General features: G+C 40.0%; 1 protein-coding gene and 2 non-coding genes across 4 annotated transcripts in view; all 3 read right to left on the reverse strand.

Moving 5' to 3' along the window:
* Positions 1-4,248: 4,248 nt before the first annotated feature.
* On the reverse strand, positions 4,249-4,322 carry Trnan-guu. Its single transcript has one exon. It is a non-coding gene; the product is annotated as a tRNA-Asn (tRNA).
* Positions 4,323-4,723: 401 nt separating this feature from the next.
* Positions 4,724-4,796, reverse strand: Trnar-acg. Its single transcript has one exon. It is a non-coding gene; the product is annotated as a tRNA-Arg (tRNA).
* Positions 4,797-13,174: 8,378 nt separating this feature from the next.
* LOC111605440 (GATA-binding factor C) overlaps positions 13,175-24,105 on the reverse strand; it is a 35,495-nt gene continuing 24,564 nt past the window's right edge. The window contains exons 6-9 of one of the 2 annotated variants that reach the window (XM_023323955.2): positions 17,524-17,667; positions 13,747-13,933; positions 13,492-13,679; positions 13,175-13,370 (exon numbers count right to left, since the gene is read on the reverse strand). In XM_023323955.2, coding sequence (XP_023179723.1) covers positions 13,344-13,370; positions 13,492-13,679; positions 13,747-13,933; positions 17,524-17,667 — 546 coding nt within the window. In that variant the 3' untranslated portion in view covers positions 13,175-13,343. The remainder of the gene's footprint in view (positions 13,371-13,491; positions 13,680-13,746; positions 13,934-17,523; positions 17,668-24,105) is intronic. The other variant, XM_023323956.2, reaches the window with a different exon arrangement.

Raw genomic sequence — 24,105 nt, forward strand, 5'->3', positions numbered from 1 at the left:
CTACCCCGAATCGTAGCGCCGAGCTGTGGTTTCAGGCCATCCAAATTACTTTTGTATATATAATTATGTGAGTGTATATATATATATAAATATGTGTATATATATGCATATATTGAATAAGTTTTTATATATCTAATACGTTACAGTTTTTGATATCTGTTCCTTTTCTCCAAGCTTTCAAGGCGTATCTTAGATCATTTCACAAGCTGCAAAATTACTCGATAATTTCTAAAGTGTTGGGTTAAGAAAAGAAGAAACATAGTCTTAGTATATATATACTATATATCATATATATTTTAATACCATATCTTTTTTAGAATGTTGAGTTCTATGCTGTTGCTGTTGTAAAGTTGATAGAAAGTTTGGGTATTCCAATATTTAAATATTTTTTATTTTCAAAAATAAAAAAAGTTAATTTCCAGTTCTTTAGTTTTTAAAAATTAAAAAAAAATTAATTTCAAGTTCTTTAGTTTTTAAAAATATAAAAAAAAGTTAATTTCAAGTTCTTTAGTTTTAAAAAATTAAAAAAAAGTTTATTTCAAGCTCTTTAGTTATTAAAAATTTTATTCAAAAATAAAAAAAGTTAATTTCAAGTTCTATAGTTTTTAATTCGTAATGAAATTAAACTTTTTGTCAATTTTTTTTTTGACTATAATAAATGCTATAGCTGATATAGAGAGAGCTAGGAGTGAAATTTCAAGTTCTTGTATATATATTATATATTTATTGTAGTATCTCTTTGAAAGCTTTGTAGTGGTTGGCAGTAAAGCTTATAGAAAAGGATCTAAGGTGCCTAAATATACAGATTTATGCAAACATATATGGAGAGATAGAAATATACATAGATAGATACATATATACATAGACAGATAGATGGACAGATAGATATATAGATAGATAGATAGATAGATAGATAGATAAAATAGATAGATAGATAAAATAGAATAGAATAGATAGATAGATAGCTAGCTCGATAGATAGATATATAGATAGATAGATAGATAGTATAGATAGGTAACTAGATAGGATAGATACAGAAGCAATGAGGAGGCGTAGGAGCAGATAATCTGCTAAACAAACCCGAATAGTTGCGTACTCCCAATTTATTGATAACTGAGTAGTCATCACGTCGCCTATTACATGCGTATGCAAACAAATATATAGCCATTCTACCCCATTCGCTCCTCTTTTAATGGGTATACAAATCTGTTAAAAGTGCGCCAATAATTTGTAATTAATTCGCGCGCTACGATTTGCATCTAAATGCTATTTTAATTGTTTGCCAATATATTTAATAAGAAATGAGCTGCGTGCCACGCCCACTCGACGGACACTCGACTGACTGGCTGCGATAGCTGGAGCCGCTGTAGGTGGGCCGCATAAATCTGCTGCCTTAATTGCAGCTTACAGCTGGCCCAACTTGGCCAGCTTGGTCAGCTTAGCCAGCTTAGCTCGGGAGCTGGCATTTGGCAGACTCGAAATTGATTTCGAATACGAGAGTTTACGAGGCGCCGTAAAAAATCGCATCAAATCGAATCAAATGCAGGCAAATCCCGTTCAGAAGCCGAGGCACGTGTAAATAAATTGCCAACGGTCAACCCTTTTGACCATCAAGCGTTGTCCTTTATCATAGCTGACCAAAAGCTGACACGCCCGCACCGCCCCTCGCCACATCCCTTACCATATTTCGCAGCTAATCCCGGTCAATAAAACACAATTTTTGCCACTCGCTGCCAGCGGCAAAAGGAAGAAAAAATCTAGCTTAGCTACATTTACTTTTCAATTGCGTTACGGACGTGTTGTCTTGTGGGTGGGTGGGGGCGTGGCTGGCATATCTGCCAAGTGTAGCTAAATAAATAAGTATTGTGCCAGTTGAACTGTGCGACAAGAACGAGTAACATCAAGTTTTATGTTTGTTTATCGCTAAACTGAAAGCTGGACACTCGCAGCTGGATAGCCGGGCAGCTGGACAGCCGTGGAGCCGTGGCTAAGCTTGAGCGGACAACCAAGCAGCCACCCAACACCCACATGGCTGCAGAATTTGCTTGTCTCTGGATTTATGCGTTTTGCCTTGGGCTATTTATTTTCTTCAGCTATTTTCTTGATTTGGCAATTTTCTGTGCATTCAGCCATGTAATTGAGTTGGCAATTTTTGAGAAAAAGGGTTTTACGATAGATACACACAGGGTGAGAGAGAGAGAGAGGGGGGAGTGGCAGTCGGAGAGAGGCCCATCCAATGCTGTACTATTTTAGAGTTAGTTAGAGTTATGAGCCTTTGCTGCCGATGCATATCGCGTGAGAGGCGTTTTTTTTATGGCTCATAACAGCCCTAATTAAGGCCATTGTCAAGAATGCAAGTTGCAAGTTGCAAGTTGCAAGTTGCGACTGGCAATTGGCAGATTTTGTGTTGCATGTCGCCAGGGTTCAGTCGCCCATTTAATTGTCATGTTGTGCATTGAGAATGACAGCGTTTTGGCCGCTCGCAATGCGACAATCGCACGTGAGGCGACAATTATGAGCTTGCAACATTTGCGGCTGGCAACATTTGGCTGCTGGCAACATGTTGCCATGTGGCTACGCATATTGTAAATGAGTTTGGTCGCAAAGCTGACGCAAAGTGGCATAATTACATGTTTCGATGACAAGAGCTGCTAGGTTTGTTCACGCGCTCATCGAGGAGGGCCTAGAGAGTCGCTGAGCCAAAGGAATGCTGCACGAATGACCAAAAATACAAGCAACAAAATAAAAGAGAATAAAAACTGGGCAGGCAATTGCATTTTTGGTTACATTTCGCTCACGTTTCGGCTGCAATTAAAAACGAAACAAGCCAAATGAAAGAGCCAGGAGTAACAGTCCAGCCGCGCTTAGCCAACTATGAAGATTTAGATAAGCGCCTCATTTTGCTAGCCGCTGGCGCAGGCCCGACTCGACTTGGCCCGGCCCTGGTCAGTTTTCAGTTTTGGGTTCGCTCTTTTTGTACACGTTTTCCATTTCATTTCGTGTGCCCCTCGCCTGTCGTGGCTTTGGGTTACCATTTGGGCTAAATTGTCGCTCAGACCTTGAGTGTCCTACACTTGCATTTAAATTACAGCAGACGCATTTTATACATTTCTGCCTCTGCTGGCTGCTACGAGGGTGTAAAATGTGTAGCCTACAAAATTTATTTGTCATAATGTAATTTTAAATGTTCGTTCGTTTGCATTTGCTAATGACTTTGTGGCTCGTCGTATTCCACTTCAAAAACATTTGCTGCAGCTGGATGAACGAAGCTGTAGGAGGAGCGAGGAGCGAGAAGTGAAGAGCGAGGCTGGGGCAAGGGGCAGGCACACATTTTGTACAAATTGTATGCCACCCAATCAAATACAAATCGGCACCCACCAACAACACAGACCACGCAAACGCCGTTGATCCACAGTGGGCCAGTCGTGGTCGTTGGCAATCATCGCCGGCTGTAATGATTGCAAACACAATCTGGTCATGTTGATCTCTGTTTAGGCTCGAAAGAGTGGAGTGGAGTCGTGGCACAGACGTTGGCGCGCACGCCGCAAAAGTTTTCCGCAGAATTTCCCTCAGTTTTCTATTGCCCGCCGCTGTGGTCATGACTTCGTCGACTGCATAGAATTTCAACAATAATCGCAGCGAGCGGCTAACAAACCAGCAAACAAGGCGAAAACAACACACAGACAACGGCAACAACAACAAAGCAGCTGGTATCATCATAATCATAATGCGCATAAGCCGCATGGCAGAGCTAAGAGGCGGCCAAGAGAGGGCGTGACGGGTGGAAGGGGGCAAGCCAGGGAGCGGGCGGCATCGGGAATTCATTCCAACGAATTCGCAATTCTGCGAAATCAAATTGCACAAATATTTCTCTTATGCAATGCAACAAAGGGAGGGGGGCGTGGCGGTGTGTGTGTGTGTGAACGTGTTTGTGTGTGTGTCGATCCCCCTGAGTTGCCATTGCCAGCCAGATGGGTTCCAACTAAGTAACTAAGCGAAGCTCCGCACAACAACAGAGCGCAGTCGCATAGCCCAGTCGAGGTTGCCCCGCTGCCATTGTGGTGGCCATTGTTAGACATAGACACACAGACACCACAGATGGTCGCCCAAAGCGTGTTCCCGGTTTACACGATGTAATAAAGAAAGCTAAAATAGCTTAACAACTTATATAATGCTATAATAATTATTCAAAAATAATTTATTTTTATGCAATTATTTTTTATAATAAAAAAAATAAAAAATTGAAATCGCCCCCGGGTGGACTCGAACCACCAACCTTTCGGTTAACAGCCGAACGCGCTAACCGATTGCGCCACGGAGGCTGTTGATCGACCCTTGGCATAACATCAAACATTAAGCAAAAACTATAAGTAAAAGTCTATAAAGCAATTTATTTTATTTTATATGTATGCATATGTTCCCATAACCTTATCTATTTCTTATCAACAGAATTATTTTTGATTTTTCATGTTATCATTTATTAAATATATAAAAAAATGTCTATTAAATTTTTTGATTTCTATATATATTTTAGTTCTTATCAATTTAATTTGAACTGAAGGGAAAACCCGATTAAAAATTAATATATATATATAATATTTTTACTCATCAGCAAGCTTGCCGCACAGATTCATAAAATTGTTTGTTTCGTATTTAACAATATTAGTATATAAAATAATAATTTTAGTGAATTAAAAAATTCAAAAAGCATATTAAAAAATTTCGATCCTGCCAGGAGTCGAACCTGGAATCTTCTGATCCGTAGTCAGACGCGTTATCCATTGCGCCACAGGACCGCATAACAACGATGTTGTCTTCTTCTGCACAAGAATGTTTCTATAAATAGAATAAATTGCTTATTCATCATTATTTGTTCATGTTGCTTTGTCGTGTGAGTTTAACGAGCTTATTTGCATATTATTTTATTGTTTGCTATTAAGTTTAATGAATATTGAATTAAGAGCAAATTCCGGTTTTTTCCATATAATATTCGAAGTTGCTTTTAGTTAAGTGTTCTCAGTTTTCTGTTATTACGTTTGCATATGCAAAGTTTTCTCAGAGCGCTGAAACTGTTCTTAGCTTTGTGTACTGTTCTCAATTATGTGTAGAATATTTGCTTGAGCAAACTGTTCTCGAATTTAGATTTTGTTGTGGCAAAACTGTTCTCAGTTGTTATAGTTTGGTTCTTACATAAATAGTTATTATTTTTTAAGGTGCTTGTGATAGAGTTTTCTGAATTAATGTTTAATAATTTGTATTTGTAAAGTTTTCTTAGAATATACTTGTGATTATAGAAGTTTCTTAGTGCTTTTTAGCTAGCTTTAGTGTTGAGCTGTAAGAAGAAATTGTTTCCACGATTTAAAGTTCTTACAACTTCGTATAAACTTGTGCAGCGTCTTGCAGTCTCCTGTGAACGTGATAAGCTCGAAATCAACCGCATCGTCATCATCTTCGTCGTGGTGGCGGTGGCGACCGCCACTGCTGCTGCTGCGGCAGAAAATCCAATCGGCATGGTCGTCGTCGTTGTTGTCGTTGTTGTTGTTGTCGTTGTTGTTGCTGTTGTTGTTGCTGTTGTTGTTGTTGGAGCTGTGGAATTACAGCCACTCTAATCTCTCGACAATTGTGGGCGCACACTGCGCACAGGCGCAGCGAAATCATGCGAAGAGGAAATGAAATCGCGCAACTGCAACTGGCAACTTGCAACTGGCAACGCGGCGAGCTGCAGCGGGCGCACAACCAGCGAGAGAGACCCCAAGCAGTCTGCGATGCTTTTCCTTAATGTTTTGAGTGTTTGTGAGTCTGTTTTCGGCTGGCCATGTAGAGTCCGGGTCCTGATCGTGTCTGGCTTCTAACTTTGGGAGAATTCCTTTAAATGGTTTTTATGCTGTTGTTGCTGTTGTTTTTGGTATCATTTATGTGTGTGCGGCTGCTGCGACTGCAGCTCAAATGAATCATACCAACGTAGCTAAACTGAACTCCTCCCTGCTGTGGCGTCGAGTGCCAACTGCTGCGACTGCGAGACCTGCACAAGATGTGTGAATTTTTTTTGTTTTTCGTTTATCGTTTTTTTTTTTTTGTGAGCTGCCACGTCGACTCGATCTGTGGCGAAAGGAGTGAAAATTTATTGAGCTGTGGGCGCGCATTATTCATGGACTGCACCAGTAAACGGCGAGCCAAGCAACGAGTCGGGGCACCAAAAAGTAGGCGACACCAGTTGCCGCTGTTGCTCGGGGACTTGGTCGCCGTCAGTTTGGGTTAACAGGTTAATGTTGTCCACAGGTCTGAAAAAGCTATGGCTAAAAGCAGTAAATATATATATATATATATATATATATACATATATATATATAGGAAAGCTATGTGCTATTGTTTCACACGAGGTGCAGATCGAAGCCACTTATCGCGCGTCAAATGTAATCGATGATATTGTTGCCGTGGCCGTTGCTCCTAATGATGATGAAAGTTGGCTGCTGCTGCTGCTGCTGTTGGTATCTGCATCTAATCATCTCAGTGTTTTACACTTGCCAAGGTGTGGCACGCTTATCACCTAGGCCCGGGTAATTACAACAGAAATCTTGTCGAAAACAATAATTCGTTTTGGCTTAATTTCTCAGAATATGTTATTTATGCCTTCAACTGCGCTGGGGCAACATGCTTGTGGCGCATTTATCGTGTTGCATCAATAAATTGCCCAGTCGAGCGGGAGCAGGAGCAGGAGCTGCAGCTCAGGTCTCACAATTTCATAATATTTACAATAAACATGCAACTGCTAAACGAGAAGGATTCTGACCAACGACAACAGCAACAACATTTGTTGTTGCACAGTTGCTGGCAACATTTAGCGCATCATGTTGCGTGAAATTTGACACTTTAGCCATGTTGTGGCTGCTGCTGCTGCGGCTGCTGCTGCTGATGACGACACAGTCAAACTGCCAGACACACGGGCAACATTTGAGTTTTGTCTTGTTGCTGCTGCTGCTGCTGTTCCTTGTGCTGTTGCTGTTGCTGCTGTGTCTGTTGCTTATTTATGTGCATCAGGTTTTTAGGCTGGCATTGGCAAGCGCAGCACAGTAAAAGTTGCTTTTGGGCGCTACCGAATTTATGTGCCTTTGTCATATTTGCTGGCGGCCTTATAACAATAATACACAAATATGGCCAATGCGTTGTCAACAGCTGCAGACTCGCAGCTAAACGCAGTCTCTCCAATTGCATGCAGCACACAATCAAGCGACAAATTGATCGCACTCCGAGATAGGCAAACTCTCGGGCAAACATGCTGATGCTGCTGCTGCTGCTGATGGTCTGCATAGGCCTACAAGGCAATGGACCAAGGACACGCGGACAGACCTGAACGACTCGGACAACGAAACTAATATCTGTGCAATTGGCAATGCCAATTTTCCTATTTAATATGCCACGAATTGACATGGCCGTTGCCATTAAGCATTTGATATGGGCTCCAGTGGGATACTTTGGCTTTCGGCCTGTCACATTACACATGCAGAATAGTCAGACATTTGGCATTTGGGCCTAATTTAATCAAATTAGCTGAGAAACGAAATAGTTTGCACAATCGGAATCTAGAAACAAATTATGATAGCGCTCAAATTGCATGCATTGCGATTGCAATATGTTCGAGCGAATGCAATTTAAATAATTAATAACGTGCACACAATTTAATTTCATTAGGACAATTCTAATTAGAAAGAGGAGCTGCTGCAGTTGCAGTTGCAGTTGCAGTTGCAGTTGCCCTATCGCCTGTGTCCAATCGCTGCCTACAAAGGCCCAATTTTCAAATGTTTGTGCGCGTGTGTTTAAGCTGAAATTTAATTGAAATTGTTGCTGTCATTGTAAAATTAATGAATAGACAAACAGCACACACACACATACACCTACACATATACACACACTGCTGCACATTCATAGAAAAGCAATTACATTTAACAGCTGCCTGGGCAAGAGCATTGATGAGCTTTGGCTCTGATGCAGTACGATAAACTGGCATGCACATGCCATATATTATATTTATATATATGAATCTATATATACATAGATGTATTTGTGCCACATTATATAATGGCTTTGGCTGATATTACCGCAACAACCAACAGGCTAATTAAATTGCTATGCAGCTCAGGCGTTGACCATATTAAAATCCATTTAAATCTAACAAATGTATCGATATTCTTTTGGACCACTGGTCACAGTGTCCTATCATAGTTAATCATCTAAAGAAGCATTTTGTTTGTTTGCCTATAGCCCTGCCCCCTCTTTCTCTCCTCTCTCTGTCTCTCTCTCTCTATCTCCTTCTCTCTCTCTTTCTCTCTCTGTGTGCGTGCTGTGTGTCGCCATTGTTGGGCATACATTTCCAATCAGATAAAGCTGCAGCCAAAACGCACGAGCGCACAAACCATGGCCCTGGCAGAGACAAGAGTCAAAAGGATGAGCAGCTGAAGGAGCGGGAGACGGCAGGCAGCACAGAGCAGTGGAAGGCAGCGTGGAGGCAGTGCCAGTGGCAGTGGCACTGTTATCGAAGCGTTGTTGCCACTACCACTAATTAGTTAATGCATGACCAAATAATTGTTGCCATTGCTGCTTTTGTTTTCAACAATATATGGGATAATATATTATGTATATATAAATAGATATATATATGTATGTATATATCTAGCTCTGTTAGATAAAGTTTAAATTGAATTTTTTGTAGCAGCAAAATATAGTAAAATTTTATGAAACTCTTCTATGAACAACTTTTCGTCAAAGTGTGGAAAATTAAAACATTTATCAGTCTATGAGCTTGGATCTAATGAAATGTGGCTCATGTATTAAAAGTATAGAAACACACAAATACTATTGATACAAGAAAAATGAAATGTTGCTTAAGTAACTTTGATTAAGTAGAATAGTAAAATGGGCCGGCATTAAAGTTCTAGATATAAAAATATAAATAATTTTATAAAATTGCAGGGAAGGTTTATGCCTTCATGAAATAGAATAACCTTTGCGCGGAGATAATTGGATGCAAACGCACCAGATTTTACAATTTTCTTTTTGACAAATTCATTAAAATATTTAGTGAAATAAAAATTAAAAATAAAATGTAGGGCAAAATTAACAATATGAAAATTAACAATGCACATTTATATATTATGATTAAATGTGAATAAATAAAAAAAATAATAATAATAAAAATTTAAATTAAGAATCATCTTATTTGCTGGCCATATAAATAAGAAGAAATAGTTAAAGTGGATAAGTATTCAGTTTGAATACTGACTGGTATTGGGTTACTATCTTATTGTTCTCTATCAGAAAATGAAACCACTTTAAAGAAATTAAATTTATGTTTTTCAAGTTTTAGGGAAACAAAGAACAATATTTCTATCTTGATCTTAGCTAACTTGATAACAGATATGGAAAAATTATTTAAATAATGATCTCAAATTATCGAAACTTATTGAAAGCTATCAGTAGTAGCTAGTACTACTGAGATAAACATTTAAACAGTTGAACTGTCTAATTATTAATTAAGTATTATTTTAAGTCGTGAACAATTTATTAAAAGCTCAGGAGAATTTTCTTTATTATTTCTCAATTTAATTACATAGCTTGCAATTAACTTTCCAGGTCATGTTCGCTATTTATAAACATATAACCTATATATATTTATGTAATTAACAAATAATTCATCTGATACCAGACCATCAGACATTGTAGCAACTCTAGAACTTTCTACTTAAAGCACAAATCACAGGCACCCATCATTCTGAACTACTTAAGCTTAGTTACTTGAAGAACAAACACACTCTCAGGCATTCAGCACTCTTTATCTACTGAGTGTGTTTTAATTTTTTTCAAGAATGAAACGCTTAATATATATATTTAAGTATATGTCGAATAAAAAAAACATAAAATATTAGTAATATAGTTGTTAAGTTAAGGCATAGTTAAAGCTGTTATTGATTAGCATAAGCCGCTTATTAGCTTATTAGCTATATAATCGCCTCGCTGTATTAAGCCGCAGCAAGGCATTTTGTTGGTACGCAGCGAGTAGCTGCCATGTAACATATATGGCAAGGGGAACTAATCGAACTAATCGAAATGCCACCACATTTTGCCCAGCTCTGTCGCAGCCCAATCAGATATTTGATAACGATGCGAGCTGGCCAGGTCTAAACACTAATTAGCTAATGCATGCCCAAATATTTGTGACGGCTGCCTTGGTTCACAGGGCCATTGATTTATGCTCATATTTTGGGCGGGTTATGGTTAGCTGCGTGTGGCAGGCGCATTTCCCATGCATATCTAATACCATACATTGTATATATATATACAGAGGCCTTATCGCAGATGCTGATTAACTGATTTATATGGCTAGTAATTTGTAATGCATTGATCGCTGCGCATTCGAGTCCACAACTGATAGACGGCGGGTTAAGCTAATGTTTCAGTGGCTCGTGAGTATGTCGAGCTAATTGCACCATATATACATATATACCTATATATATATGAATTATTTTTGCCCGAATCACAATGTAATTATATAACAATTATGGGCGTGGTCAGGCAGAAACTTTGTCGCATGTGGTTGATGTTGACTTCCAATGCAATTAGACAAATGAGGCCGCTCGAAAGAGTGGGGGAACTCTGGCTACATCAACACGGAACTTTCGTGATGCTGGCTGTACAGTGATCTATAAGATCGATCTATATGGCCACCATATATAAATATATATACATATCCAATTTTTGTGCTTGGCTGCATTTAACGTGCACTTAATTGTTGGCTCAATTACACTGGCCAAAACAGCAGATGCAGTCGCCATGATATCCATACAAGGTATTTGGTATATTGTTATTATTCTATTAAATGGATGCTTGATGATGAGCCTTGCGTGCCTTTATATATATATGGGAAATTTGTAGCACAAGGTGCAACGGAAACGGATGCTCGCTGACAATTAAATGACATTAGCCAATGCGCATTGATACGTGGCTTCAGCGAATCAGCAAATTTGCCTAGCTGGATGCCGCTTTATGGCCGTCAGACACGCGTTGTCCATTAATTAGCGCCATGCCCATAAAACGGGGAGGCAGTCTAGTTTTTAACTACTCATAAACTTGGCTTTAAGGTACTTACACATATAGTAGATATATGTGTATATGCTTATGTGCTGGCTTTATGGCCAGACTCGTAAAACAAAAGACTTAGGCAACGAACTTTGTCGGCTTTCGCTTGTAAGTTACCTGTGTTGCTTTTAACTGCTGCTGCTGCTGCTGCTGCTGCTGACGTTGTCGTACCAATAAATTAACATGCCATTTCACGCCTCAATACAAGCTCATAACTCATGCGTTCAATAACGAACAAATGCCGCATAACAAATGCCCAAAACTCTTTGCTCGCTGCTCAAAGAACATTCAGTGGGGCAGACGCGCGCACGTTTTGTATTGAAGACGCATCGAAATTTAAAGAGCAATTCATAAGCATAAATGGGCATTAGATTATTATTATTACGCACACACACATACACACACATACGCGCGCGCACAACAATTTCTGTCCAATCATCTGGCCGCAATTAATCAAATTCTTTGTACGTCAAATACCGTTCTACAATTTTCACTAACAAAATTTGAAGAAGAAGAGAAGCATTTGTTTATTTTTTATATTTTTATTTTTTTTTTCATAAATTATTTTATTTATTTTTTTTCTTGTTTTTTTTTTAATATATTTTTTATATATTTTCTGGTGATTGCCTTTAAATTTAAATAAACGTATGTTTGTTTTGTATTTCTGTTTTATATATTCAACTATCAATATGGCCAATTACAATACATTTATCGCATATGCTTACAACATACATACATATCCGTAGCTCTAGAAGTAGGTATACATATACATATTAAATATTACATATATATTTGTTTTTGTTTATGTTTTTCTTTTTGTTTACGCACATAAATTAGGTTAAAAACTAAATTTGTTTTATATGTACACAGAACTTAGGCGATTATTTTGTAGTTATATAAATACTTTTTTTACTTTTTCATTTTTTTTTTTGCTAAAATTATACAAAAGTTGCTAACAAATGTTTGTGTTTTTTTGTTTGTTTTTTTTTTCACTTTTTATAGTTTTGCTTATTTAATTTTTACAAATTGCCTTTAACATTGAATTGATTTAAAAGTATTTGATATTTATTAATAAGACTTAGCCCTAAACATCGAACATATGCAGCTATATATAGATCTTTATATATGTACATATTAAGTGTGTGTATATATATGTCTTACATACACTGTGCTACAATTTGACTTACTTTTGTTTTAGTTTTGTTGCTCTTTGCTCCTCTCTTTGTCTGGGGCTAATAGTTTATTTAAATTTATTTTACATTAATTAAATTTGTATTTAAACTTATGTTTTTTCCTTTTCTTTTGTTTATCACGTCTGTTTGTTTAATATCTAATAATTTAACTAATTTACAGTTTAAAGTATTTTTGCAATTTACAATTGCATTTAATTAATAGGACAAACATTTTGCTGCTGTTGTTTTTTTATATAAAACATTTTTTGCTTTCAATTTCTTTTATCATAATTTATTTTATTTTTTGTTTTTGGACGTGCATTTTGTATAAGTTAAATTTAATGCTTAGTTATCGTTAGTTTCTGTGTGCTTGTTGTAGCTGCTGCTGCTGCTCTCTGCTTCATACATACATACATATATACATATATTAATATTTATGAATTTTGCTTTTGCTTTTATTTAATTTATATTTTATTTTATTTTATTTTATTTTTTATTTAGTTTTTGTTTGTATATATTTTTTGTTGTTTGCTGATTTTATGGCAGTTCATAAAGCACAATTAAATACACCGAATTTGCGTTCAGAAATTAAATTAATTAAGCGAAATATAAAAACAATGAATTCATACAAAAACACACGCACACACACAATCACACACGCACACACACAGTCGCACACATACGAGAGAGCAATAAAAATAATATGTGCGGCCCTTTAATTAATTTTAATGGGCTTTTGTTTTAGCTGCTGGCCGACGACGAAAACTTAAATAATTAAAAATTGCACGCAATGTTTACAATTAGGAATAGCCAGCACTTGACTGCCCGCACGCCCGCTTCCGCGCCCCCTAGCCCCTCTCGCAGACAAGGCAGTGCCTAAGAGTTGAGCAGGCAAGCGAAGGTCCTGGCTGCTGCTGCTGTGGCTGTAGCTGTAGCTGTAGCTTGTGAGTCCTCAGTTTGGCATTGTGTTTGGAAATCGAAGTCAGTTTGTATGAAACGCCTCTAGCTGAACAAGTTGCTGTTCAAGTTGTTCCCGCTCCATCACGTATAGTCAGTGCGCCAAGTGCCCTGCAAGACGAGAGGCAAACAAAGGGAAATCCCGAATTGAAACATTAATAAACAAAGCTCTTATACAACGTTATCTCTATCTCCTTCGCTCTCTCTCTTTCTGTGCTTCTCTTATACTCACCATTGAGCTGAGACCCAAGTGATAGGGCTGCGAGTGGGGCACAACGCCGCCGCCCAACGAACCGGCCGTAGAGAAGCCACCCTGCAGTCCACCCGAGGCGCCCAGTGCGCCCATGCCGCCGGTATACCAGCTGCCGTGCATGTGCGCATGTGCCGGATGCAGTCCGCTGGAAAGGTGTCCATGTTGCGCTGGAATGAACAGCAGAAAATGACGAATATTCAAAGTCAGTCCCAGTCAGTTTGATTTGATGCTTACCCATGGAGGCTGAGAAGCCGCCGCCAAAGCCCTTGGACGGATCAAGTGGCTTGAAGTCGCCCATGCCCAGATGTCCGCCCATTGGCAGACAGCCGCCGCCCAAGCCCTTCTTCTTCTTCGACTTAGAGCTGAGCTTGCGATTACGCGTCTGTATGCCCTCCTTTTTCATGGTAAGTGGACGATTGACCTGCATGAGAAAAGAAGAAGAAGAAGCAGCTGTTTTAGTGGGTGTTGCAACCAACCAGGGGAAAAATCAATAAAGTGTGTCTGCTGCTGCTGCTGCTGCTGCTGCTGCCCGTCGGCAACAGAAATGGGTCAAATTTATGCAAATTCATTGCGCGGCCCTTTTTGGCCGGAAATGCCGCTAACTGCACACGCTGTCTGTTGCAACGCACTGTGCAACAGCGCTGTGTGGCAGCAGTCGGGAACCGGGAAGTGAAAATGAAGTATTACAAGCATTTCTACACGATCAGATAAGCGACATTTGCGAATGCGATTAGTTGGCGCTGATAGCAAAAACGGACGAGCGCCGACCAGAGGCCGCAGGGGAGCGGAGGACCAAGCTACTTTTTCTCTCTCTCTTTTTTTTTTTATTTTTTTCTTTTCTTTTTTTTGTTGTTTGTGAGTCGCTTGGCCATTGTTGAGGCTGCCCTGGCTGCCGCTTCATATGCAATTTCTTATCACTTGCGAACATCTAAGCGGCGGCAGCAACGGCAACGGCAACAACAACAACAATTGCGCTACAATTACAATATTGAGTTACCCATTCGTCGACGACAAAGAAAAAGTTACATTATATATATATATATATATAGTTATATATATAGTTATAGTATATAGTCGTGGCTCGGTCTACCTGGGCGTGAATTACGACATTGTTTGTGGCCCCTTTTTTTTTTTGTGTGTGTTGTGCCCAGAAATTGTTAAATTGTCGAGCAATTGTTTGAGCCTCTTGACGAGATTTTCGAGGGTTGATTGTAATGTAATGCAGCGCAAACAAGAGCAAACGTATCACTTACAGTGGCTGCGCACTGGGAGCGAGGGATGCTGCCGCTGAATTGGACGATCGGCAACGGTAATTGATAGTCTCTGGTCTGTGCCGCTCCCTAACGTTTAGCACAAATTGTGGCAATTAGCAGCTCAGCAGCAGCTGCTGCTCAAAAGCTTTAATTGATGTGCAGCAGCCACTAAACAAAGCATAAAGTTGTTAATGTGCTGATCGCACAGGCCTAGCTCATTAAGAGATTCATAAGAAAACTCAGCCAGATTTTTATGCATAAAATCTTAATCGAGCGTGCAAGCTGGGTGCATGCAACACGCGCCGCTGCAGCTGACTTCGCCAAAGTGGGTGGGCCGTCGCACGGATTGATAGCTACAAAAAGGGCGACAGACAGAGCTCAGTGCCTGTTGTTGGCAAATTGACTGAGACGCTCAAAACGGCGCCAGGCGCAGCCTTATGCAACACACATATATCACATACATATATACATCATTCTAACGCCGCAGGACACTCAGCAGCAGCAGCTGCACACACGCGCAGCAGGAGCTGTGTCTATAGATAAGCTGATAAGATGTTTACAGGATGCACGAGTGTGCGACGGCAAGTGTCTGATTTGGTCTTAATTAGCTGTTTTCCAGCGAACTGCGTGAAGACACGCGTAACGACCGCCGCCCCCTTGCCTTTACGACGACGCGCCTAAGTAGAGTGGAGCTTGAGATGTGAAGTGCAGTCGGCATTTCCATAAAATGTGCCAATCACATGGCCAGATCGCTCAGCCAAAGAGGCCCACACAGGCGGACGACGTCGACGACGACGATGGCGGCCAAATGACAAACGAATTGAATTGAAATGAACTGCTACAGCTAGGCAACAACAACAACAACAGCAGCAACAACAACCACAGCAGCGAACACTGAGCAATGCAAAAAGCGCGCTGATTGGCATCTTATCAAGATGGGACACTGTCCAATTGAAAGAAAATTTTTGCAAAATAAATTTCGCCGCTATGAACGCGCGCAGTATGTGTGTGTGTGTGTGCTAGCTAATGGCCTACACACACACACACATGCTAGCCACCCAAAGCGACAGCATTTATAGTTTTTCTTGCTATTTTTTTTGGCGCATTGCTCATACGCCACGTTGCAAGCAGCCGCCACCGCCGCTTTTAGCTAACAAATCAGATTAGATATTTGGAGCACACATACAATGTTTAAGGCTTGTGCCTGATGCTTTGATATATATCTGCCGCGACTCCAACTTTGCCTTTGACCAGGCTCAATTAAAACATTTTGCTGCCGCCGCTGTCAATTGAACTGCAGCTGCCACACACACACGTACATAAATAGAAAAACCCTTAGCCTAATTAGTTTGCGGCTGCACAGGTGGCCCATCATTTTCGTGCAGCACCGACTGACATGTAAATGTGCTAAAAGTTCAAGTGATTTTTTACTACCCCCAAAAAACTTTGGCCACATTCAACCAAAGTCATTAAAAGCTGACTGCAGGGCATTAAAAAAAAGTGTATGAAAGCAGCGAAGGCATCGAAGGCGTGGCGTCTACTAATGTATCTACTGTGACTGGGGAATACCCTCTTAAAAGTTGTTCAATTTGAAAGGAAGAAGACATAAAAGAAGCTGTGAAGAGAGTGAAGGTCGCTGGAGTAAAGAGTTTATAAAGAAAAAGAGTATATAGAAAATAACATATAAAACTCTGTAGGCATCTAGAAAAAAGGTTTACTTGGGCTTAGCTAACTAAAGTCAACTTCAAGAACTCTGAGGGCTCATTTCACTCAAAATCAAAAGTTATTTCACATAATAAATATGCCGCATATATTAAAACCCAATATTGAGCATGTCAGTGGAAAGATACCCTGTCTCATATTGGGCATATCAGTGACAAGATACAACTGAGATGCTCTCTCACATTTCGCTAGATTTGAGTTATTTCAGTTATCTCAAGCAGCAACAAATACAGGCTAAAGACCCTCGCCTATCACCCTTCGATCTACCACAAGCTCACTGCGCTGTCTCCTTACAGGGTATACAAATCTGAAACCATAAACGCTAACGTTTATATGCTGGCTGGTACAGTGGCTAATGAATATTTAATAAGCCAGAAGTTGGTCAGAGCAACCCTCAAACGTGGTGGCGCCCCTCGGGGCGCGAAAATGTTATTAAATCTAGTTTCCACATGGCTCGACAGCCTTTATATCATTGGCTGCATTTCCGTAATGGGGGTTTGGACGCGTGGGGCACTCGGACTCAGTGAGCCGTAGTCTATTACATAAATTACGCCAATTTCTCGTCGTCGACTGTCGCCGGTTGCCGTCGCACGCGTTGGCCATAATAAAATCAAAGCTTATCGCATTTTCACAGCCAAACACCAGACGCTTATCTTGCAGCAGCAACAACAAACACGAGCAACAACCTCGACGGGCATCTTTAAATAATCATCAACAATTCATCATCGGGGTGGCTGCCGTTGCAACCTGCCACCCTCTGTGGCAGCCCAAAAAGGGGGCGTTGGGTGTGCAATACACTTCATTTTTGTCACTTTTAATCTGTGTGTGTGTGTGCGTGTGTGTATGTGTGTGTTTCCGCTGGAATGCTCGAGTGGCCCGAGCAGTTGTTAAATGTTGCGTTAAATCGCTTAAGCGCTTAACGAGGGTTAAAAGCGAATCGCAAATCACAAATCACAAATCGATATATAGCTGAGCTAGCTGCTGACTTATGTGTATATAGATATATAGCTAAATGGCTACTTGATTTTCCACTTACATTGTGCAGCTTGTAGTACAATCCGCAGGCATTGCAAACCGGCTCGCCGCTGGCGTTGCGCCGCCAAAGGGTTGTCGTTGTGGTCTTGCAATTGGCGCAGGATGTGCCCGCCCGCTTGGCCGCGCTCTGCAGCGACTGCAGCGTCTGCAACGAGAGAGTGAGAAAGGAAATACGCAAAATTATATATTTGATTGGTTTATTTTATTAATGTTTTGTTAACTCGACTCGACTGCCGAATTGATTATGCTAATGTCACACGCCCACAAATATGTTGCCTGCGCTAATTGAACGGTGCCAAAAAACTAACGCAACAAGCAGCAGGCAGACACACACACACATGTGTAGCTGCGACACAGGTATGTGCTCGGTGCAGTTCCTTGTGGCAAACAAAGTTGCTCGACACACCAGGCAACAACATTTTTTAAATGGCATGCGGACTCCAACTTGCTGCCTTTAACAGCAGCATCAATTCATTAAAATGACAATTTTTACAAAACTGCCCAAAACAACAACAGCAACAACAACTGGAGAGCATGTCTGCGCCACGCTTAAATTTCCACGAATTGGCTACAAGAAGCGTAGCCCCAAACTGCAGACCCAAAACATTTTGTGCCTGGACCGAAGCGAACCGAAGCCAGCAACAACAGCAACAGCAACAGAACCAGAACCAGAGTCAGGCCCCAAAAGATCTTGGAGCATGTTTGTGGCTGGCATCTGGGCCTGTGCAGCTTCGACTTCGACTTCGACTACAGCTCTCTTGGCTTGTGTTCATGTTGCTGCTACAGCAACAACAACAGCAAGAACAAGGCAAACACATTGCAACGAGGCCCTAAACTGGCGTTGATCATGTTTGACTTTGATTTTTAATTGTTGCCTCCTGCCTCTGCGGCTCACCTGTTCTGGTTGTGTCTTGCTGCCACGCTGCCACGCTGCCATTAACATAAATCAGAGGTCATGCCACAGCGAGGGCCAGTGTCTGCATACTTTTTGGTGGCACTGTTGCCGTGTGTTAACGAGCTTGTAACAATTTCACATACAGACAGCTGCGATTGCAGTCCAAAAAAAAAAAATCGAAAATCGAAAATGTGCGAGAATTCAAAATTCATTTGCAACGCCTACAAATCGTGGCAGTAACCAAGCAACTTGTGGTAATTATGTGGCAGCCACAACGAGGACAAGCTTCGACCAGCAAATGCCTAAGCGAAGACACACATATATACAGATATATATATAAATATATATATAAATTAAGTTGTTAACATGACAGTGCAACAAAATGCACTAAACAGGCGAATGCCACAAAATGTGGCAAGTCTCCAAACTGGTCGCAGTTGTAGGTGCTAAAATTGCAGCATGTTTAAGCAGGCGCTGCTTAACTAAGAGAGTGCCTCCAAATGTGGCACATAAATCAATGTCAGGCCAGGGCCGCTAGAGGGCGGCAGGGAGAGCAAGAGGTAGAGGGAGTGGCAGGTTGTGGGGCAGCATCGCATTGACAAACTGTCAAACATTGTCAAACGTGGCGCATTTTAATTGAAATGCAAAAAGCGCAAGCGCCAACACTCAAACAACAGCAACAACAAAAACAACAACAAACAACTGCTCGCATACAAGATGGCGCTTGCGATAAATAATACTATACAAAAGCCAAAGACAATACACTAAATTCCCATATATAACAGATGTATATAGTTGTATATGTATATGTATATATCTATATATTTATATAGCTTGTCTCTGTGTGCGCTGAGCTCATAAATTTAAATTTCTCAATGCGCTTAAGCATGACAAAATGCCCTTGCCACACTACACTTATGAAGGGTATTGCAATGTTGTCGCGAAAAATGTGATATGTATATATATATATATATATATGAATAAGTATATATATACTATATGATCTTAATTTAAGAGTCTTAAGCTGCTTGTTTAGCTTTGCTACATGAACTGTTTCAAACTATAGAAATTATTGAAAGACTTTCACTAGCTTAACAGCTACCAAAACTAAATATTTGGCGTATTCTGGCAACTGCTCGTTGTTATTGGCCAATTGGGATTCAGGTATATTTTATAGTTATATATGATAGTCATGTCAAAGTCAGTTTGATGATTGCTTCAAGCAAGCTTTTCTGCATTCTCAGCTAGCTCTTTGTATCTTTGCTATCTATGCTTTCTATCTCAGCTTTATTGCTTTTTATATGTCAACTATATAAACTATATAAATCGTATAACTATATCTGACTATACTATATCCAATAAGCAGCTTAAGGATTGCTAAAAGTTAAAATTTATATTTAAGAAAATAATTTTTGAGCTAACAAATCAATTTCAAAGCTTTCAAAGCTGTCTCCATACGTTGCCAGGACTAAAAACTAAATGAAGCCATTACAAAGCAGCTTCACTGGGCCGTTAAGGCATTTATATTAATTCTCAATAAGAGTACTGAAGTGTTCTATAAGATCAGGCTCGCTGGCTTCCTCTCATTAAATACATACTTTAAATTTGAGACTATGCTAACAGAGCGAAGCTGCTGCAACTACTTGGAGACTATCTCGCAGAGATCAACGTCAAGTGAAGTTCAATGATGATAATTTATTATGCACACATGACTTATGCGCCAGAGTATTTGGCATTCGTCATAGTGCAATGACAAATTCCTCATTATTATTATTATTATTTTATTTTTTTTTCATTATTGCTGCCACCTTGCGTTGATTTATTACAGTTGCAACTGGCCACAAAAAATATGTCTGCAGCTCACAAAATGGCGTTTGCTTGAATTTAATTTTAAGCTTTTGAGCTGAATTTAAATTTGTTTTTCGTTTTGAATTGTTTATGTTAAATGTGTATGCAAATTGTGTTTTCATTTAGACAAAAGCGCACGAGGCGCATTTAAATATTTAATTGAAATTGAAATTGTGAAAACAAACGCAATAACAAAAATGTGCCACGAAAATTGTGTGAAGCGAGTGAAAAGCGACCGAAACAGTAAATGCTTTTGTACATAGGAGGCGCGTGGGCGGGGCGGGCGGTATAGAGAGGCGTGTGAGGAGCCGAGCTACAGTTCTATTTATTGCGCAGCTTTTGTGCGCTGGGGATGGCAATGCCCTTTGCCATCTTAGATATCGCACCAAAGACGCAGCAGGCCAAAAGCGAGAGCAAGAGAGCTACAAAGACAGAGTGAGTAAGAGAGAGAGAGGGCGAGCCCCAGCCGTTTGCCCAGAAAATGTTACGTTTATCTCAGTGTAACATCTTTTACTTGGGGGCACACAGTCAGCCGCTGTATAAGTGTCTGTATCTCTAGATGTATCTGTATCTGTGTGTGTTATATATCTGCAGCTGTAGCTCTGCGTGTGTGTGTGTGTGTGTATTACCCCACTGCCCACGTTGCGCCGACATTTTATCAGCTCATTTTTTTTCTCTTCTTTTAGCTTTATCTAACAAAACATTCATTAAATTGTTCGCAGCCAGCGCAAAAAGTCGTTTGCAGTTGCTGTCTGCCAACCCTCAGCGCTTTGGGGGTTGTTTTGGAGCAGCCCCCCACACACACACACACAAAGAGAAGATGGCAAAAGATAGCGCCCAGATCTCAGGCAACAGCGCAACGAAAATTTCTATATCTGATGCTGGCTTTGACTTGGGTAGCTGTCAGTTGGTGGTTTGGGTGGTTTTTTGGGTAGTCAATTGGGTGGCCTGTTGGGTGGCTTGTTGGGTGGCTGCCAGCGCCAGTGAAATGAAATGAAAGGCAGAGGCAGAGGCAAAGGCATAGGCAGAACACAGGCCCAGGCGAGGTGAGGCGAAGTGCCAACAAAATGTCGCTGCCATAACAGTTACATTTAGACAAGAGTGCGCCTGCTATATATATATATATATATATATATATATATATATATATATATATATATATAAGTTATATACATATAAATATATATATATCTTTCTGTGTGCACTGTGAAATTTAATTTAAAAATTCAAATTTCATTTTTTGTGGCTGTCCTAGGCTCTCGTAGTCTCTGATGTTTTTTAGCTTTTTCTTTCTCATTTTTATTTTTTATATTTCTTTTATATCCTGGGCTCATTTCCTTTTTGGCCAAAACGGATTCGTTGTTGCGCACAGCCACATGCTGTTGGTAGCTGGGGCGTGGCAATTCAGGCTGTTGCTCTGGCACTTTCATGTTTATGCTGTTGTTGCTGCTCGAAGGGTTGCCCGTGCACCGCTCGTTGATTGGCTTGGTCTTATTTTTCGTTTATTTGAGCCACATTTGCCTAATTAATACATCAGCTCGACTCATTTGCTGGCACGCACAAAATAAAAACAAGAAAGAAAACCAAAAAAAAAAAAAACACAAAGCGAAAACTATTGCTAAAAATCACACCTGCTGCTTGGCTAGAAAAATCAATAAAATGTTTTACGGAACAGGTATAGCAACAGCAACAGCAACAGCAACAACAACAGCAACAACATCCAATGTTGCTGCTGCTACGACAAGCTATTAATGTCGCTCATTAATGCTGCTCAATGAATTTTACGAGCCTTTTGGAGCTGGTCACAACTTGTCGCAGACAGCGCCCAAAAGGTTTCGCTCTTTTGCATTTTAAACAGCAACAACAGCTACAGCAACAATGACACTGACAGCAACATGGTCAAGTCTAAGAGTGTAAGAGTGTAGCCCGCGATTTGTGAAGGCATGAAAATCGTCATTAATATTTGTCACTGGACATTGCAACTGCATATATAAATTATATAGAGCCTGGCCCCTTTGGCTGGCTAGCTGGCTAGCTGGCCAGCTGCTGTTACCAAAATGAATGTGGTCTAAACACGCGTCCTGCCTGCGGTTGGGGGCTGCGTGCCTGGCCACATTTTCACATATTGTCTGGCCAAACTGGAAGGGTTAGAAATGCAACCCTTTTGCCCTTAGCTGCAAATTATGCCTTTGCATATTAAATAGATTTATATTGTTCTGTATTTTTTCAACCCGTTCGCATAAAGCAGTTCGAGCAGTCCGAGCAAGCTTTATGAGCCAGGGGCGCCCTAACAAGCAGGCCTTAATCATCTGTGCGACCCGCGCACAGACTCCACAAGCTCTCTCTTCCTCTCTCTCTCTCGCTCTGCCTCTGTCGAGCTGTTGGCTTGTGAGAGCCTGTTTCATTATATTATTGGCACGCCCTGTTTTGCGGCTGCGGCTGCGGCTGCGCTTCATATCGTTAATTTTTAATTGATCTGCGCTGCGGCACAATGTTGCAGTCAGGTTCGTCAGCTTGTGCCTCAAGCAGAGAGCAGCAGCAAGAGCCAGCCAGCAGGACACTGTTGCTATATGGCCACATTTCAAGTGCATTTTAATGGCATTAGGCTGCCCACTTGATGAAATGAGCGCGCTCTTAACAAGATCCTAGCGCCCCACGACAACAACAAGTGAACAGCCAAAACAAAATATAAAAGTCGGGCGACTTAATGCGCTCGATTGCGTATACGCCCCGTTTGCAGAACGTGCATTGAACTTTTACTTTGGCTCAGTTTGCTGTTGGCTTGCTTGCTTTAGTTTTGATTCGTTTTAGCTGTTGTTGTTGTGGTTGTTGTTGCTTTATCGATCGCTTTGACTTTGACTTTCATTTGGCGCGCATTTTTTCGGTAACTTGATTTATACGTGAAGCGTCTGCGCCTTGCATTTAATTTTTGGCGTCACTGCCTCCAGTTTTGTTAGCCTTGTTTTCTGCTGTTGCTGCTGCTGCTGCTTGTGATTTTAAATCGCGTTCAGCGCGAAATTCCCACGCCAAAGGGCTACCAATTCAATTCGATCCAGTTCACGTCTCAGTCTATCGCACATATGGCGCACACACAATGCGCGCTCAGCAAAAATGTGTTAATTAGAATTTCGTATAGTTAACTATCTCTCTCTCTCTCTCTCTCTCTCTCTCTTTGAATTTTGATAAGCACATTCTATGCTCCCCCACGAAAAAAATGTCGAGTCAGCGTTTGTCAATCACTTGACGCCCGTTAATTTTATTGATGATTGTGGCTTTAAGCCCAGCCAGTTAGTTGGCTGTTATGTCTGCACAGTGGGATGCCTAACATTTGAAATACAGATCTAGAAATCTGACACGCTTAACTGACAGCTAGACAGCTCTGGCATACCGACGAGGCTTTGCTCTTACCAAAATCTTAGATTTGCTATTTAAAATTTGGTATCAATAATATTTAAATTATTTTTTTTATATTTTTAAATATTTTTAATTATTTTTAAGGTAGGTTTATTTATATATAATATTTTGCTGTGCTCAAAAATCAAGTTAAATAAATTGATATAGCTGAAAATAAATAGTTTAAGCTAACTTTTGACTTGAATTTTGAGCATTTTTTTAAATATTTTGTATTTAATATTTTAATTTTTTAAAAATATATTTTATAATTATTTTCTTTTATTTTTTATTGTTTTTATTTAATTATATTTTTTTGTTTTGGTTAAATTTTTTTAAAATGTAATATTTTTTAAATATGTTATAGTTATTATATTTTTTATTTATAATTTTTATATATTTTTTTTTCCAATTTTGAAGACTTATAATTTTTTAAAAAAAATTCATTAT

This window comes from Drosophila hydei, unplaced genomic scaffold (genome assembly GCF_003285905.1).
Source record: "Drosophila hydei strain 15085-1641.00,03,60 unplaced genomic scaffold, DhydRS2 tig00008119-arrow-pilon, whole genome shotgun sequence".
NCBI lineage: Eukaryota > Metazoa > Arthropoda > Insecta > Diptera > Drosophilidae > Drosophila > Drosophila hydei.